Source organism: Diplodia corticola (assembly GCF_001883845.1).
Source record: "Diplodia corticola strain CBS 112549 chromosome Unknown scaffold31, whole genome shotgun sequence".
In the NCBI taxonomy this organism is placed as follows: domain Eukaryota; kingdom Fungi; phylum Ascomycota; class Dothideomycetes; order Botryosphaeriales; family Botryosphaeriaceae; genus Diplodia; species Diplodia corticola.
In genome coordinates, this window is record NW_017971510.1 from 343269 (window position 1) to 360212 (window position 16944).

The 16944-nt window shown below is 57.1% G+C and overlaps 4 protein-coding genes across 4 annotated transcripts; 1 reads left to right on the forward strand and 3 right to left on the reverse strand.

Annotated features, from left to right (window-relative positions):
- Positions 1 to 112: 112 nt before the first annotated feature.
- BKCO1_31000102 (aspartyl aminopeptidase) lies at positions 113 to 1903 on the reverse strand (the record flags this gene model as incomplete). The annotated part of the gene is made up of 2 exons (XM_020274269.1): positions 113 to 1104; positions 1162 to 1903. 2 exons carry the CDS (start codon positions 1901 to 1903, stop codon positions 113 to 115), a joined length of 1734 nt encoding a protein of 577 aa, XP_020129588.1.
- A 950-nt stretch (positions 1904 to 2853) lies between these two features.
- On the reverse strand, positions 2854 to 4561 carry BKCO1_31000103 (seryl-trna synthetase; the record flags this gene model as incomplete). The annotated part of the gene is made up of 5 exons (XM_020274270.1): positions 2854 to 3102; positions 3160 to 3803; positions 3859 to 4092; positions 4193 to 4366; positions 4429 to 4561. The coding sequence occupies 5 exons, from the start codon at positions 4559 to 4561 to the stop codon at positions 2854 to 2856; spliced, it is 1434 nt and encodes a 477-aa protein (XP_020129587.1).
- Positions 4562 to 5577: 1016 nt separating this feature from the next.
- BKCO1_31000104 (transcription factor opi1) lies at positions 5578 to 7290 on the reverse strand (the record flags this gene model as incomplete). Its single annotated transcript, XM_020274271.1, has 1 exon — positions 5578 to 7290. The coding sequence occupies one exon, from the start codon at positions 7288 to 7290 to the stop codon at positions 5578 to 5580; it is 1713 nt and encodes a 570-aa protein (XP_020129582.1).
- A 3124-nt stretch (positions 7291 to 10414) lies between these two features.
- Positions 10415 to 15782, forward strand: BKCO1_31000105 (abc transporter; the record flags this gene model as incomplete). Its single annotated transcript, XM_020274272.1, has 3 exons — positions 10415 to 11665; positions 11715 to 15680; positions 15753 to 15782. The coding sequence occupies 3 exons, from the start codon at positions 10415 to 10417 to the stop codon at positions 15780 to 15782; spliced, it is 5247 nt and encodes a 1748-aa protein (XP_020129581.1).
- Between the last annotated feature and the right edge of the window lie 1162 nt (positions 15783 to 16944).

Below are 16944 nucleotides of genomic sequence, written 5' to 3' on the forward strand. Positions count from 1 at the left end.
CCTTTACCCAACTCGTCAAACCCATCACATTCATGCCCGCCCAACACGCTTCCACAATCAGTCAAAAGGAAGGCGAAACGTTGTTCCAATGTCCCCGTAAAAACATCTCCGCTCAGACCGTGTCCCTGAACTCCTGATCAACAGCCTCATAATGGTCCAAAAAGCCTTGGAAGATGGCGACGCCCAGACCGGGGTCGAGGCTGCCGGTGGTGGCGCGGATGCTGTGCATGCTCAGCTGAGGGATGCCGGCGTCGATGGCGCGGATGCCGGTGGCGGCGCTCATCATGGGCCCCACGGTGCCGCCGGAGCGCGAATCGTTGCGGATCTGGAAGACCTGGAGGCGCTGGCCGGTCTTGTCGGCGACGCGCTGCAGCAGGGCGGTGCTGACGGCGTCGGTCGTCATGTGGCCGTTGGAGTCGGCGCTGACGACGAGGCCGACGTTGAGGCGCGGCGAGTGGTTCTCGAGGTAGGCGTTGAGGAAGTTGGGGTTGACGGCGTGGATGACGTCCGACGAGACGATGAAGGAGTTGGCAAAGGTCTGCGAGAGCAGCGAAGGCGTCGGGAAGCCCGCGAAACTGTCGATGACGCGGTTGATGACGGACGGTAGGAAGTTGCCGCGCGCGCCCTGGCGGAGGAGACTGCCAATCTCCTCGTCGTCGAAGAGGCCAACGACCTTGATAATGGACGAGGACGACGTGTCCGTGGCGGACGTGTCGGCCGAGGTGCTGTTCAGCAGAGCCTGGACGGCGGCCCACGAGCACAGCTTGTCGTCGACACGGCCCGCGAAGATGAACTCCTTGTCGATTCCGCCGACCTGGGCGGGCTGCGTGTCGAACAGCTCGAGCTCCCAGTTGACAATGCTGCTGTAGTCGGTGATGCCGAGCTCCTTGGCAATGACCTTGACCAGGCGCTCCGGCTGCGTCGACGTGAACGTGCCCTGGCCGCCCAACAGGGCGGGCTTGAATTCGGCACCATCCTCGTCCTTCTGCTGTCCAAGGACGTCGCTGTTGTCCAGGCCGATGATGGGCACCATCTGCGTCTCCTTATTGAAGGGGCCTTGCGCCGCCGCGCCAAAGTGCGGGGCGAGTGTGGGAATGCGGGCAACTGTACATCACATCAGCCTTGGGCTCAGATCTCCTCAGTTCTCAAGACGTAACTCACTTGGCCAATCGAGCTTCACCAGCTTGCTCGCAATCTTTCCACTCTCGTCCTTCACCAGCACCCTTCCACCAATGCCAAGGTCCCTGTCCCACCACGTGCTGTTCAGCGCGCCGGCGTAGGGCGCCACGCCAAGCTGCTCGTAGCCAGCCTTTGTGCGGAGCTTGGGGATGGGCTTGAGCTTCGCCGTCAGGGCGTCGATGTGGCCAGCCAGGATGGCGGCGCCGTTGCCGGGCTCGTAAGCCTCGCCGACCGCGAAGGCGATCAGCGACGAGCCGTTGCGCTCGACGAAGTACTTGCCGCCGGCATCCAGTTTCCACACATCACGCTCCGACAGCTTCTTGTACCCTTGCGCCTTCAGATCCTCCGCTACGGCATCGACCGCGTGGAACACAGTTGGGTTGTCCGTCAGGAAGTCACAGAATGGCTGGGTGTAGTCCTCGGGCTTCACGGTGCGACGTGCGCTGGCGGTCTGGTACTTGGGAGTAGCGACGGCGGGACGAGGCGTCTCGGGCAGCTTGGGCGGCACCGCTGGCGCTGCGGCAGCGACGCTGCGGGAGAACAAAGACGAGCCGAACAGCGTCTCGCCCTGGGTGGGCTCGAGGAAGGTGCCAGCGGCGGCGGGCCAAGCGCACTGCTCAGCGGCTTCCCAGGCGCTGGTGGTGGGCACGGCAGGAGGCTGCATGTTGTGACTGGACGGGAACTCGGGCTGCTTCTGGCGAAGGGCGGGGGGATTCTTGGTCATAATGCGGATGGGTGGTCAAAGAAAAGTGGTGAAATGGAAGGAGAATGCGGGTCCCCAGCTTCTAATAGCGGACAAAGGTGAAAGGGATGGGGGAGGTGTTGATGGCGTGCGGCTGCGGTTGATGTATGTCATGAGGGAGCTGCACGTGGTGCCTGGCACAGCTCGCGCCCCGGGCCAAGCTCCAGAGCTCCCCTGGTTCCTGCCCTAAGCATGCACCGCCTCACTCCTCGCCAACAAGGGCCATCTCATATCATGTATGCAACAGGCCCTTGAGCGCGATGTCACGCCTTGATATTCTTGTTGCACTCCTCTTATTGCTCGCTTAACCTACGTCTACACTGTATATTCTACAATCCATTGGTCTGCGCAACCTGCCGTAAGGCAAAGAATACGATTTGGAAGTTGCATTATCGATGCCTCTATTTCACACATAAAATGGAGCTTGTCATCATCCGCAGCTCGTTTGATGATGTCTTTTTGGCATGTCGTTTTTAATGAAGTTGAAATCCGAGCTGCTGGATGCACTAAATATATCGGACCCTTCGAATGAATAAATCTGGTAGCGATTACGGCGGGTCCCAATTCATGCCAGTGAAGCTCCTACCATTTTAGGATTAGATGTTGGCGGGACATGTACCCGAGATACAGCATCCATTACATGACTCGATTCAATGCCTGCGGCGAAGCCCGAATCAGTACTGGCAACATGTCGCGTCGGGCTCGTATTATTTGCTTTCCATCACGAAATGGGGAGGTACGCAAGACTTGCTTGCTCTGTTAACTTGCAATAATTTCATTCCTCTTCGATGTTCTAGACGTTGATGCTTCGAAAGTGAAACAGTGAGAGCTCTCGCGAATGCTCTACAACGCTTTTTTACTTTGCCAGTAAAAAAAAAAGTTTTAAAACAGAAATAACACCACACTTAATCAACAGCACCCTCTTTCTAATTCTAGACCTTCAGGTCCTTAACCTTGTCCGCAACGTCACCGGGGGCAGGGACCTTGGGCTTGGGGCCCGAAGCCTTGCCCGCGGCCTTGGCAGAGGTGGTGTCCTTGGGCAGCTCCCTGACAAAGGGCAGGAACTCGGGCTGGCCGGGGATGTACTTGCGGAGGACCTCCGGAACGTTGAAGCCGTCGGGGGTCTGGTAGTTCTCGAGGATGCAGCAAAGAGCGCGCTCAGTGGCGGCAAGGGTGCAGTTCTGAGGCACTTTTGTCAGAAACGCTGGTCACATCCAATAGATAAAGCGCGCACTTACCAGAGCGTGCACGTATTCCTTCCTAGTAGCCGTCTGCTTCTTCGTGCCATACCGGATCTCCAGCTCGCGGGTCTGGTAGTCTGTGCAGTTGGAGCAGGAAACGAGCTCCTTGTACTCTCCCTGGAACGGGAACCACGCCTCAAGATCGAACTTCTTGGCGGCGGCGTTGTTCAGCGCGCCCGAGACGATGGCGACGACATGGTAGGGCAGCTTCAGCGACTGGTAGAACTCCTCGGCCGTGCTGATCATGTCCTCGAAAGCCGCCCACGACTCGTCAGGCTTGGTAATGAGGAACTGCTCGATCTTCTCGAACTGGTGGACACGGAAGATACCCCACGCATCCCTACCGTGAGAACCGGCCTCCTTGCGGAAGCAGGTCGAGTAACCGGCGTACTTGATAGGAAGATCGGCGGGTTTGAGCCATTCCTCGGAGTGGAGGGCGGACAGCGGCTGCTCCGAGGTTGCAATGAGGTACTTGTCGGTGTCCTTGTTGTTCTCGTCCTCCGTGACCTTGTACAGCTCCTCGTCAAACTGCTCGAGCTGGGCAGTCTTTGCCATCTGGTCCCGCAGCATCATGAACGGCGGCATGTTGGGCTGGTAGCCCTTGTTGTAGAGGAACTCGAGGCCGTAGTTAACAATAGCCACTGCATGCGTTTGGTCAGTGATCGACGCACACATTCACTGCGCGAAGTGACGTACGGTTGAGGAAGAGACCCATGCCAGTCAGACAATAACCGCGGTGGCCGACAACCTTGACACCACGCTCAGGGTCGTAGCCGCCCAGGCGGTACAGGACCTCGTGGTGAGAAAGGCAGTCCTTCTTCTCGACCGTCACGCCCTCAGGGACCCACGTCCTGATTTCCTCGTTGTTGTCCTCGTTATCGCTGACCGGCACCGAGGGGTGTACATAGTTGCCGATAGTCTTCACCTTTGCTGTTTCAAATCTCGTATATCAGCCTCCCAATCCCCCAGTAAAAAGCTGCTGCGCCGCCACGGGCGAGAGTGGGCGCGAACGGGCACGGAAAATACACACCACTCAGAGCCTTGAGCTTCTCGGTAGCCAGATCCTCTTGCGCCTTCTTCTTGTTGGTGAGGTCCTCCTTCTGCTTCAGCAGCTCGTCCGCGTTTTCCTTGTTCTTCTTCTTTAGGCCGATCTCTTTCTGGGTTGCGTTGATCTGAGAGCTGATCTGGGTGGCCTCGTACTGGGCTGGAAGAACGGGCAGAATGTCAGCGAGGCTTCAGCGCGAGGCTTGCATGGGGTGGCCAGACTTTTCCTGTGGTCCTCGAACATGGCAATGACTTCGTCGACGATCTCGACCGGGGCGTTGCGCTTGCGCTGCGACTCCCTGATCTTCTCAGGGTCGCCGCCGCGCTCCTTTATGAAGTCCTGAATGTCGAGCATGGTGTGCGGATTGCGACGGTGCAATTGAGGGGGGTGAAAGAGAGGAGCGGGCGAGTGGTGGTGCGCGATAGGCGGAGCGGGAATGTTTATGAGCACAGGGACTGCGAGTGACTCTCTGTCTGCCCCGCTATGTGGCCTTCTCCGCCTGTCTGCCACCGTCTGATGTGCGCCTGAGTCATGCAGGCGGTGAGTCAGTCCGACCACTCACAGGCGCCGCATCACCAGACATTAGTCGTTGCCCCAAAGAGCAGACTTTGGGCATGCCACATCTGGAAGTCTGCACCGGATCCTGCTACAACAGTGGTGAAACGTTGACTTAAGCTGCAAGGATATAGAGCACACGTCCAGACATGAGGCAACATTTTGGCACACATGGAACCGGAGTCAAATCCAGAAACTCGGCCAGTGACTCTATGCACAGGCCCAGCCAAGGCATTCATTCACTATGGGCCAGCCACTGCACTGGCTTACCAGGCTACCTCCAGGAATTTTCCATCCGAACCGAGAAAACATGACCAGCAAATCAGTCGCGGGATGATTCTTAAAAATAGAGGACTTGGAACCACATAAAAAAGGGCAGCCAACTTAAGCAATAATAGCTGACCAAGACGTTTGGCTGGAAGAAAACAACGAAAGGAAAAGAAGCAGTAGTTTTATCCAAGTCCCATCCGAAACATACCATCCGTGCTGTCCGTGCCGGATGTGACTTCTTTAAGTCGGATATCAATTGCCCAATCCCACTATCCAAAACATGAACGAAAGCAAAAGTAACGGTGCGCGATATGTGAGGACCGGACTTTAGAATCAAAATAAAAAGCGAGGGGACGCTTGCCCGTGGGTTTCTCATTCGTTTTGCATTGGTTTTGCATGCGGACGCCTGTGTTCATATTTTACGAGCCTCCGTGGCTCGTCGGTGTGTGGGAGCGATGCTGAAATTACGCACGGCATGTGCAGTGCCCGTGGACGAACTTACTTCGCCGCTTCCAAGGCGTCTTCGGTCACTCTTTTGGGCCTCTTTACCTCTTGGGTGGCTGCTCCGCGATGGGCAGTAGCAAATCGGCTGATTTCTCATCCTGAGACATTCCGCTATCATTGCGCTTGCGTCCCAGGCTATCCAGCCACTGCTCAGCGCTCTTGATTGTTCTTTCAACAATCAGGCTGACCTGCTCAATCATGTCCAAGCCCTCCTTGCCGAAAGCAAGCATGCGATTGGCGTTACTAGCTTCGGCTGGCTCACCGTTCTGGCCCTCCTGGCCATTGCCCGTGGTGGCAATGGCAACCTGCCATCGCTGGGGCACAGAAAGCAGTTGCCTGCGCACCATGTTGCCCGCTTCACGCGGAAGGGCACCTCCAGTGTACTGCGAGACAGACGAGCAGACCTTCCCGATAGTCTCCCAGATTTCTTTGCTGATTGCATTGATCCGATCGGCAAGCCGCCGGCTTTCCTTTTCCCGTTGCTGCTCCTCCATGTCGCGCATGAGCTGTCTAGAGCCCACACCCTTCTCGTCATTGTGTTGGTTTGAACCATTGGCGCTGGTAGCCTTCTCGAAATCTTCGAGCACCATTCTGAGCGCACGCATGGCAGTGCCAATGTGAGCGGTTGCATCGCGCAGAAGGTTCAGGCAAAATTTAAGGCTGCGCAACGATCGCTCCGAAAAAGCGGCACCAAGACCGGATGTTCCGATCATCACACGAGTAGACCAATTCTGATTTCCGTTCCGGAAGGCGAGCTGACGGTGCGCATTCGTGGTTCTTTCCTCATATTCCGGAGAACGTTCTGTGTCGTATGGGGGTAAAGTCTCTTCCCGAACACTCGAAATATCAGAGTCTCCTCTGGTTCGAGCTGCGCGCACAGGAGGGGTCTGGAGGCCGTCCTCAATGTCCCCCATGTCATTGTCGGTCCTTCTCCTCTTGTGACTCCCAGTTTCGACCTCATTTGCCCTTTCGCCAAGGTAACGGCGCAAGCTATTCTCCACACCAGTCCGTCGACCAACAGTGCCCACAGTGTTAGCAAAGTTGCGCTCGAAGAAATCCGCGCTGGACTGGACAAAACGGGGCGAGTATGTTTTGGTGGTCGAATATGCCGAGAGCGATCCGTTGATGGTACTGCCTATCCAGGGGTGGCGTGACGTCACAAGCGAGAGAAGTGGTTCCCTCTCTTCAGAAGAGGACTGATCCGACGGCGATGGAAGACTTGCGCTACGACCGGGAGGCGACATGACATAATCTAAAAGTGTCAACTGAGGACCATCCGTAAGAGTGGAGGTGTCCCTACCTGGATTACCCAGGCCAACGATAGCCTCTGCAGCGAGGAGCTCCTTCTGGTTCCTAGTCGCCTTCTGAGGATTGCCGTTGACTTGCTCATCCATGCTCACAATACTCTCAGTGTCCATGGGGCTGCCCACGTCCATTTCAGCGGCGGTGCGCGGCGCGGTGACAGGCGCGCGTGGCAAGGAAGCGGCCTGGAGCGTTCCTGAACTCTGCCATTGTTGAATGTCGGTAGCATATCTGGCAAGCCCGTTGCGGTCGAGCTGGCTGGGGCCGTTGCGCGAGGGTGTTGCTATGGGGAGACCGAGCGACGCGAGGTCCGGGAGGTGCACGCCATTTGGAGCGGATGGGGCGGCAGGCGCCACAATGCGCGGCGGGTCCTGAGTGGGGACTGAGGGCAGGTGCAGCGTCTCAGGGTCGTTGTGGGTGTAGGGCGGCGGTCGCTCTGCCTGCACCTCCATGACGGGTGAGGTTGGCGCCGTCGGGTGACGCACAGAGATTGCCGATGGATGAGGTGAGCGCGAGCGACGGAGACGCGACCGGGAGGGGGCTTTATGGCGGTGCGCCCGGACGAGCGACAGTCGGGGGCGTGTGGGCGGTTTATTGATGGGTGGTTGAGCTGGGGCAAGCCGGGGGGTAGCGGCGGCAGCGGTTCATGTTGGAGAGTGGGTGGAGGCAAGCGGCACTTCTTGCTCAGCAGGCTGCGCAAGGCGTTCATTGACATGTGAACCGCAAGATTGGCCTTAGCTCCTCCCACGTGAAGACGCTCGGATCATGGCCGAGTTGGGCGAGCCGAGTCGTGCCAAAACGCAGCGTATCACAAGGTCAGGACGCGCTTCCTCCAGGCGGCAGCCAACGACTCTGCGCCTTGCTGCCGGGCGAAATTTGCTTTTTTGGGGCATCGCGGGGAGGGCGACATGCACCCCAGATATGTCCACCAATAGCGCGTCCATGATATGCTGAGATGCGCAAGCCCGCTGCAGCAGCCACCGTCAACAGTTGAGCGTCGGATTTTTTTTAAACAAGTCGCTGCGCACACGGGCGTCGGTGGTGCTTCGCGGCGCCCCAGCGGACCAGGCGCCAGCTCACGCGCCGGCTTCAGCACTACTGGATGGACGCATTGCCAGCGCAGCGCAGCAGACGGCGCGAAGCAGGAGCAGTCGGTACAGCGCGCCTGCATTCCTCTGTCCGCAGGGATTCGGCATCCCACACCGACGGCTCGCGCGCGTCTTTCTGGTGCTCAACGCAGCGCTTCTTGGCGGCCCCGGCCCGACGCCGGCAGATGGCATATCCGGAGTTGGCGCCCAATCATCGGCTGCCCAACCTGGCCCGCATGTGAGCCAACGCTCTCCCCGGCTTCCAACGCCCTCGCTACCACTCTGTTCCAGCTTCGCGGCGGGCGGGCCCCAAGGCTGCTGCTGATGATGAGAGATTTAACGGCATGACGGTGGCCCAGCACGTGAAAGGCCGGCACGGACACGGAGCCCCGAAGAGTGGATCCCGTCTGACACTTCACCTCGGACTTACATTTCTCCCACACCGCACTCCGAACCCGAGCTCCAGCCCGCCGGGCTTCTGTGCCATGCATGTCGGGATGCAGCAATGATCGCAGCAAGAAACGATGAGCCTCCTGCGCCACTGTTACATCGACCCGTTGAGCCTCTTGTGCTCACATGCAAAAACAACCGCACTGGTGCTGGGTGCACGATCCCCTCATGGCCAGAAACAAGGTTTGTCATGGTCCCAGTCTTGCAGGATGCTCCTTATCTGCGCCGACTTGGGCGCGTAGTCAATAAACGGACCTCCAACAGCGGTGCGGCTGGCGTAGGTATCAATTGGATCCCGCCTTTCAGTGGGTTGCAGAGGACTCCTGCCTACAGCCTACAGATACCTATCGTGCTCCACTTGCGGTGGTACTCGCAGTTGCCGACCGGGTGTTCTGATTGATTTGAAACCAACCTCTACGGCCGGAACTTGGCTTCGACTAGCCATGCAGGAAAAACAAAAGCATCCGTCGCTAAACGCGGGAGGTCAGAGTCTCCAGCAACCCAATGTGGCCTCATGGAACGCGGGAATACAACCACGCCGCAGTCTCGAATGGCGAAAGACGGGCGGATGTTTCAGGCTTAGTGGCCGGCGGCGCGAGAAGCGCTCTGGACAGATCCGGGCCTGATCATTCCTTTCACGGCCTTGCCTCTCGTTTGCGATCGCCACTTCGGCATGGCGTGTGCAACTGCGCAAGCTCATTCGCTTAGGGAGGACGCGTCGCGAAATGGCCCCCTGAATGCGCATCCGCCAAGCTGAGGAAAAGAAGAAAAAAATAAATTTCTGATGGAAGCAGGACGGCGCCACGGCGCGTTGCAATCGAATTGGGAAATTGGGTGGGTAGGTGGTCCAATGCTGCGTCTGGATATACCCAAGCTCAGCTTCGACTACCATTAGCAGGGCTTGGGAACCAGACCTCACGCTCCGACATCAGCTTCTACTGGACTGCGGTGAGTTAGGGTTTGCGGCGGTCATACTAGTCCGTATGTATGCACCTAATGGCCGGCCAAGGCAGCTTACGGTGCGCACTGGGCGAGGGGCAGCCAGGTGCCAGGCCCTTTTCTTTCCCCGCGCAACGTCGGCGCTGCAGGCAGATGACCGCTTTTTTGCACGTCTCCTGCCACATGGGTCTGCGCACTGCACACGGCCTCGGACAGGCGGACCAACCGCCTGTCCGACGATAAGGGGGCATTGGCGGTCACGCTGTGCGCGCCAGAAGCTTCGGACCTGTTCGAACGACGATGCCCTCTTGGGCCAGACGCCCCACAGGATGGCCAGCCAAGATCTGAAGGCCCGCTGGCGCGTACCGACCCGACAATCAGCCATGCCGCCTCAGCCTTGTGCGACTCATGGGGCGCTCCTCAAGCACGCACAAGGCACGCTTGCAGACTCATGCACCGCTTTCCCATTGGCCCGCCCGGGCCCTTGCTCACCATGGCTCATTGCGATTCATAAGCAGCCAACGTTGTTCCCGAAGCCGATGTGGGGACTGACGCCTGCAGTGTCGCCGCCCAGCTGCTGTGGCTGCAGCCGCTGTGCCCCTGTGCCCTCTCGGCCACTTGGCCGCCAGACATCGGCTAACTTCGGGTCCGTCTTCCGACCGCGCTGGGTCAAGAGAGCCTGTAGCGTGCTGTCGTGCTGTACACCGGTGTCGCCATCTGGATACTGTGTACCTCGTGCGGTCGGGACTCAGACTGGCCAGGGGTCCGTCCGCCTATCTGCCAGTACGTGCTCCACCATACTATTATCTGCACCTCCAAGTTCGTCCGGAGGCCCTTGCGCTCAACCAACGCCCACGGACTTACGGTGTTAAGGTTGGAAGAAGGCCACTTATGCCCGCGTAGCCAAGCCCTCTGCAAGGGTACGCCCCCGGTCACTTTTCTCCAGCTCTACTACTAATCCCCGCCGTAAACCCATCCTCCTTTTTCCCTCAGGTAGTGCGGCGGCCGCCTTGCAAGTCCCGTATATAGGCTGTGTGATAGCCTAAGGGCCGCCCCATCCCTCACCTGCCCGCTCCCTTCGCTGCCGCTCATCCTCAACATGGATCGCCTCGATCCTGAGCAGCTTCAAGCTGAGGCCATCCGCCGCCTCTCTGAGCAGAGCGGACTGGATCCCAGCCAGATCCAGCTGTTTGTCTCGTCCTCCAACGACGGTGGTGACATTACCGAGACCAGGTCAATTGGAACCACCCATTCCGAGACTCGCTCTATCGTTCGTTCCGAGACCCGTTCTGTCGTCCACTCCGAGTCTCGCTCAGATCTCCATGGCTCTGGCTCGCAGTCGAATCTCCAGCTGCACACTTCTGGATCCCACTCGATTCTGCGTTCCGGCTCGCAGTCTGCCCTCCGTAATGAGTCTTTCTCCGCCGATTCGTTGTCGGAGCTTCACGCCACGAACTCCTCCACGCAGCTGAGAGAGTCTGGATCCCAGTCTGCACTGAGGTCTGGTTCCATGACAAGGCTTCAGTCATCGGGATCTCTGGCTGCCCTCCACGAAGCCAACGACCACGCCACCTCCCATGACGCCGATGCTCAGCTTGCCCTCCAAGCTGCCAACGCCCAGTCCTCCACTGAAGGGTCCGGGTCGTTTTCCGCGTTCCGTGACGCCAGGCAAGGCAGCGACGATGCCACACTAGCAACCAAGGGTTCTGCTTTCGCCATCAATGGAGCCAATGCTAGCGAAGCTGACGCCATAAGCCACTCTGCCATCCGCCAAGGAAGCACCTCCGCCTCCGGCTCTGCCAGACCCGACAGCCAGGACGCCAGCACCACCCTCCACACGGCCAATTCCGCCTACTTTGACACCACAAATAACGCTGAAGTTGCTGCCGCTGCTGCTGCCGGTGCCGGCGCCATCACCGCCTCCCAGCCTCAGGAGCAAGCCGAGCCTGCACACGAATACCGGTCCGTTGTCAAGCCAGACGCGCAGTCGGTGCCGTCGGAGAAGCCCCACAGCGACACGGATGGTGTCACTCTCAATTCCAAGAGTTCCGTTGTACATGTTCATGACGGTATCAACGTCGCCCGTGCGGAGCACGACTTTCAGGAGCTGAGCCGCGAGCTGTCCCGCCTATCGCGCAGCCAGAGCAAGAAGAATAAGGCCGGCGCAACCGACATTGAGAAAGTTGCAAGCGTGTCGGAAACAAGTGAGCAGGAGCCGTTCGATCTCGAGGGTGTGCTCAGGGGACGCAGAGGAGAAGATGAGGAGGCTGGGATCAAGTCCAAGCAGGTTGGTGTTATTTGGGATGGACTGACTGTTCGTGGCATTGGCGGTGTGAAGAACTACGTCAAGGTGAGATTTACCGCCGTCTTGGAGGCTGGATTATGCTTACTTTGTCCAGACTTTCCCGCAAGCTTTTGTTTCGTTCTTCAATGTCTACGAGACCGCCAAGAGTATCCTGGGTGTCGGCAAGAAAGGTCGTGAGTTCGACATTCTGAAAGATTTCCGCGGAGTGGCCAAGCCTGGCGAGATGGTTCTAGTCCTTGGTCGTCCGGGATCAGGTTGCACAAGTTTCCTCAAAGTAATTGCCAACCAGCGGTTCGGCTACACCGACGTTGCCGGTGAGGTCATGTATGGTCCTTTCGATGCTGCGACGTTTGAGAAGCGTTACCGTGGAGAGGCCGTGTACAACCAGGAGGACGATATCCACCACCCTACGCTCACCGTCGGTCAAACTCTTGACTTTGCCCTGGAGACCAAGATTCCCGGTGCCCGTCCGGCCGGGTTGAGCCGACAGGACTTCAAGCAAAGGGTCATCGACATGCTGCTGAAGATGTTCAATATCGAGCACACGAAGAACACGATTGTCGGCAACCCTTTCGTTCGTGGTGTCTCTGGTGGAGAGCGTAAGCGTGTTTCGATTGCCGAGATGATGGTCACCAACGCCTGCATCTGTTCATGGGACAACTCGACCCGTGGTCTCGATGCTTCCACCGCTCTCGATTACGCCAAGTCCCTGCGGATTCTCACCGACATCCACCAAGTCACGACCTTTGTTTCCTTGTACCAGGCTTCCGAGTCCATCTACAAGATGTTCGACAAGGTCATGGTCATCGACTCGGGCCGTTGCGTGTATTATGGTGCTGCGAAGGAGGCTCGTGCTTACTTCGAGGGCCTTGGCTTCGTCGAGAAGCCTAGGCAGACGACTCCCGACTACTTGACTGGCTGCACCGATCCATTCGAGCGCGAATTCAAGCCAAACCGTAGCGCAGACAACGTTCCCAGCACCCCCGAGGGTCTGGCCGAAGCGTTCAACAAGTCTGACATCGCTGCTCGCATGGACAGGGATATGGAGGCGTACCGCGAGCAGATCAAGCAGGAAAAGCAGACCTGGGACGACTTCCAGACTGCTGTTACTCAAAGCAAGAGGCATGCTTCCCACCGCTCCGTCTACACCATTCCTTTCTACCTGCAGGTCTGGGCTCTCATGCGCCGCCAGTTCTTCCTCAAGTGGCAGGATAAGTTCTCTTTGACCGTCTCGTGGGCCACTTCCATCGTCGTTGCCATCATTCTGGGTACTGTCTGGCTCCAGCTTCCTCAGACCAGTGCGGGCGCTTTCACTCGTGGTGGTCTTCTGTTCATCTCCCTTCTGTTCAACGCGTTCGAGGCTTTCTCCGAGCTGGCTTCCACCATGGTTGGCCGACCGATCATCAACAAACACCGTGCCTTCACCTTCCATCGTCCTTCTGCCCTTTGGATTGCTCAGATCATGGTCGACACGGTATTTGCAAGCGCGAAGATCTTGGTCTTCAGTATCATGGTCTACTTCATGTGCGGCTTGGTTCTCGATGCCGGTGCCTTTTTCACCTTTGTCTTGGTCATCATCTCTGGGTACCTCTCGATGACACTGTTCTTCCGTACCGTCGGATGTCTTTGTCCCGACTTCGATGTTGCGATCCGTCTTGCGGCTACGATCATTACCTTCTTCGTCTTGACTTCCGGATATCTCATCCAATGGCAGTCAGAGCAGGTGTGGCTCAGGTGGATCTTCTACATCAACGCACTGGGTCTCGGCTTCTCTGCGCTCATGATGAACGAATTCAAGCGCCTGACCCTCACTTGCACGTCGGACTCCCTGGTTCCCACCGGAGGCGATTACAACGACATTGCTCACCAATCTTGCACGCTCGCTGGAAGCACCGCTGGCACCGACCAGATCTCTGGCAGTGCCTATATCGAGCAGGGCTTCGCGTACGACCCAAGCGACCTCTGGCGCAACTGGGGTATCATGATCGTTCTTATCGTTGGTTTCCTGGCTGCAAACGCCCTGCTTGGTGAGCACATCAAGTGGGGTGCCGGTGGAAAGACGGTCACTTTCTTCGCCAAGGAGGATTCCGAGACCAAGCAGCTGAACGAGGAGCTCCAGCGCAAGAAGGACAGGAGAAATCGCAAGGAGGAGACGACTGGGGCCAGCGATGGACTCAAGATTACTTCAAAGGCTATCCTCACTTGGGAAGACCTCTGCTACGACGTCCCGCACCCCTCCGGTCATGGCCAATTGCGCCTGCTCAACAACATCTTCGGTTACGTCCAGCCTGGCAAGCTCACTGCTCTTATGGGAGCTTCCGGTGCAGGCAAGACCACCCTTCTGGATGTCCTTGCTGCGCGTAAGAACATTGGTGTGATCAGCGGCGAGAAGCTCGTTGACGGCAAGCCTCCCGGTATCGCTTTCCAGCGTGGCACTGCCTATGCCGAGCAACTGGATGTCCACGAGCCTAGCCAGACTGTCCGCGAGGCTCTCCGCTTCTCCGCCGATCTGCGCCAGCCGTACGACGTCCCTCAGTCTGAGAAGTACGCCTATGTGGAGGAAGTCATTTCTCTTCTGGAAATGGAAGATATTGCCGACGCCATCATCGGAGATCCCGAGAACGGTCTTGCTGTCGAACAGCGCAAGCGCGTCACCATCGGTGTTGAGCTTGCTGCCAAGCCTGAACTGCTTCTCTTCCTCGACGAGCCCACTTCCGGTCTTGACTCCCAGAGCGCCTTCAACATTGTCCGTTTCCTGAGGAAGCTGGCTGCTGCTGGCCAAAGTATCCTTTGCACCATCCACCAGCCGAACTCGGCGCTTTTCGAGTCGTTTGACAGGCTTCTGCTGCTCCAACGTGGTGGCCAGTGTGTTTACTTCGGTGACATCGGCAAGGACGCTCATGTGCTGCTCGAGTACTTCCACCAGAACGGTGCCGACTGCCCGGCTGATCTCAATCCCGCCGAGTGGATGCTCGATGCCATTGGTGCCGGTCAAACCCCTCGCATCGGCAACAAGGATTGGGGTGATGTCTGGAAGGATTCTGACGAATTCGCCAAGATCAAGGAGGACATCATCCACATGAAGCGCGATCGTATCGCGGAAGTCGGCGCTGCGCCTGTAGTCGAGCAACAGGAGTACGCCACCCCGCTGTGGTACCAGATCAAGCGCGTCAACGCCCGCCAGCAGCTGTCTTTCTGGCGCACTCCCAACTACGGCTTCACCCGCTTCTTCAACCATGTCGTCATTGCCCTTTTCACCGGTCTCGCCTTCCTGCAGCTCGACGACTCGCGCTCCTCACTCCAATACCGCGTCTTCGTCATCTTCCAGGTCACCGTCCTGCCCGCTCTCATCCTTGCCCAGATCGAGCCCAAGTATGCCGTCTCGCGTATGATTTCCTTCCGCGAGCAGTCTTCCAAGGCGTACAAGACGTTCCCCTTCGCACTGTCCATGGTCCTTGCCGAGATGCCGTACAGCATCCTCTGCGCCGTGGGCTTCTTCCTGCCGCTGTACTACATCCCGGGCTTCCAGTCGGATTCGAGCCGGGCCGGCTACCAGTTCTTCATGATCCTCATCACCGAGGTGTTCTCGGTGACGCTGGGCCAACTGATCGCCGCCATCACGCCCGACCCATTCATTTCCGCGCACGTCAACCCCTTCGTCATCATCGTCTTCGCCCTCTTCTGCGGTGTCACCATTCCCAAGCCGCAGATCCCCAAGTTCTGGCGTGCCTGGCTGTACCAGCTAGACCCCTTCACCCGTCTCATCGGCGGCATGCTCGTCACCGAGCTGACCGACCGCAAGGTCGAGTGCACGAGCGTCGAGCTCAACCGCTTCACCGCGCCCGCCGGCCAGACGTGCGGCGACTACATGCGAGGCTTCTTTGTTGCTGGCGGCCCCGGTTACATTGTCAACAACCAGACCAGCGAGTGCGAGTATTGCGCGTACAGGGTCGGTGATGAGTTCTACCAGCCGCTCGGCTACGAGTTTGTCAACCGCTGGAGGGATCTGGGTATTTTTGCTGCCTTCATCGGCAGCAATTTGATTCTGCTGTTCACTGCTGTAAGTTCCACACCACTCCCTGTTTATTTTATATTGTCTCCATGAATTAGTACTAATATGCTTTCTTTGCAGGCTCGCTTCTTGAACTTCAACCGTCGTTAAGAACAAAAACGCGAGAGAAAAGATCGTGCATGCGTTCTGGAGAGGAGAGGAGAGCGAGACTCCTTTTTCATATGAGATTTACTTTTAATCATTTAACAAGGCGTTTTCAGAACGAACAACTCCCGCTGTTGCATTTCAGTTACTAGACGAGATAGATCTCGGATGCCACTTTGTTTGTTCATCCATACAGCTGCAGCTGCTGTTGGTGAGGAGAGTGGGAAAAAAAAAAAAAGCATCAGGATTGAGCTTCCACGCCATTTTGTGGTTTGCTGGTCTTTAGCATTTCTTGGACAGCGCATGGGATACCCCGCGTCTGTTATTATTTTTGTTTGAATCCCAGGTTTTCATTCATACTTGGGATTTTGTTGTTGTTCCCTTGTTTTGAGGTGATGGAGACACGTTCGATTACGATGAAAAGGCGCCCAAGTGATAGAGAAGTCATAATGAGTTTAATGCATCAAATCCGTATCAACATGTGCGAGGAAATGACTCCTCGTTGCAAGGAGCTCGAACGCCCAGTGGAATAAGAATCCGGTGAGTATATGCTAATATCCTGTTACATGTGAAACAGCCCTGGGAGACAAAGTCAGACATAAGGTCACTTTATTCAAAGTGTAGCACACTTTGCGACATTTGTCGCCACCCAAAACTCTGAAATATTTGTTTGTTACAGGTGCATTATGAAATAGCTGGGGAGAAACATGCATGATTTTCTTGGGGCAGAGTGCGTAGGCTTATCCCTCATGTTAAGGCAAACATTCTTTGATATTTCCGATGCCACCAATTCTGGAATTACTGAACTGTGTGACACGTATTGGTTGGTTTGGATATCAAGAGAGGCTTATACTTTGACGTGTTGCGGGCGAATGAACCGTCATCCCAAAAGAAATGGAGAAGGGTGGTTCATATCTAATCCTTGAGGCTCCTATAAGTCAACCAGTCAGTTACCAACTAATCGCCGCGCAACAGCTTGCTACTAACCAGTCCACGCTTTTCGATAACTTTCGCCCGCCCGCTCAACGGAACCTTCGCGCCCGGCAGTGTCCCGCAGCCACTACTCAGCGCAAATACAAAACTCTCGCTGTCCCCGGCAGCTAGCAAACACAACAACAACAACATCACCCCCCGCCACCCACCCGCGCATCTGCCAACCGACCACACA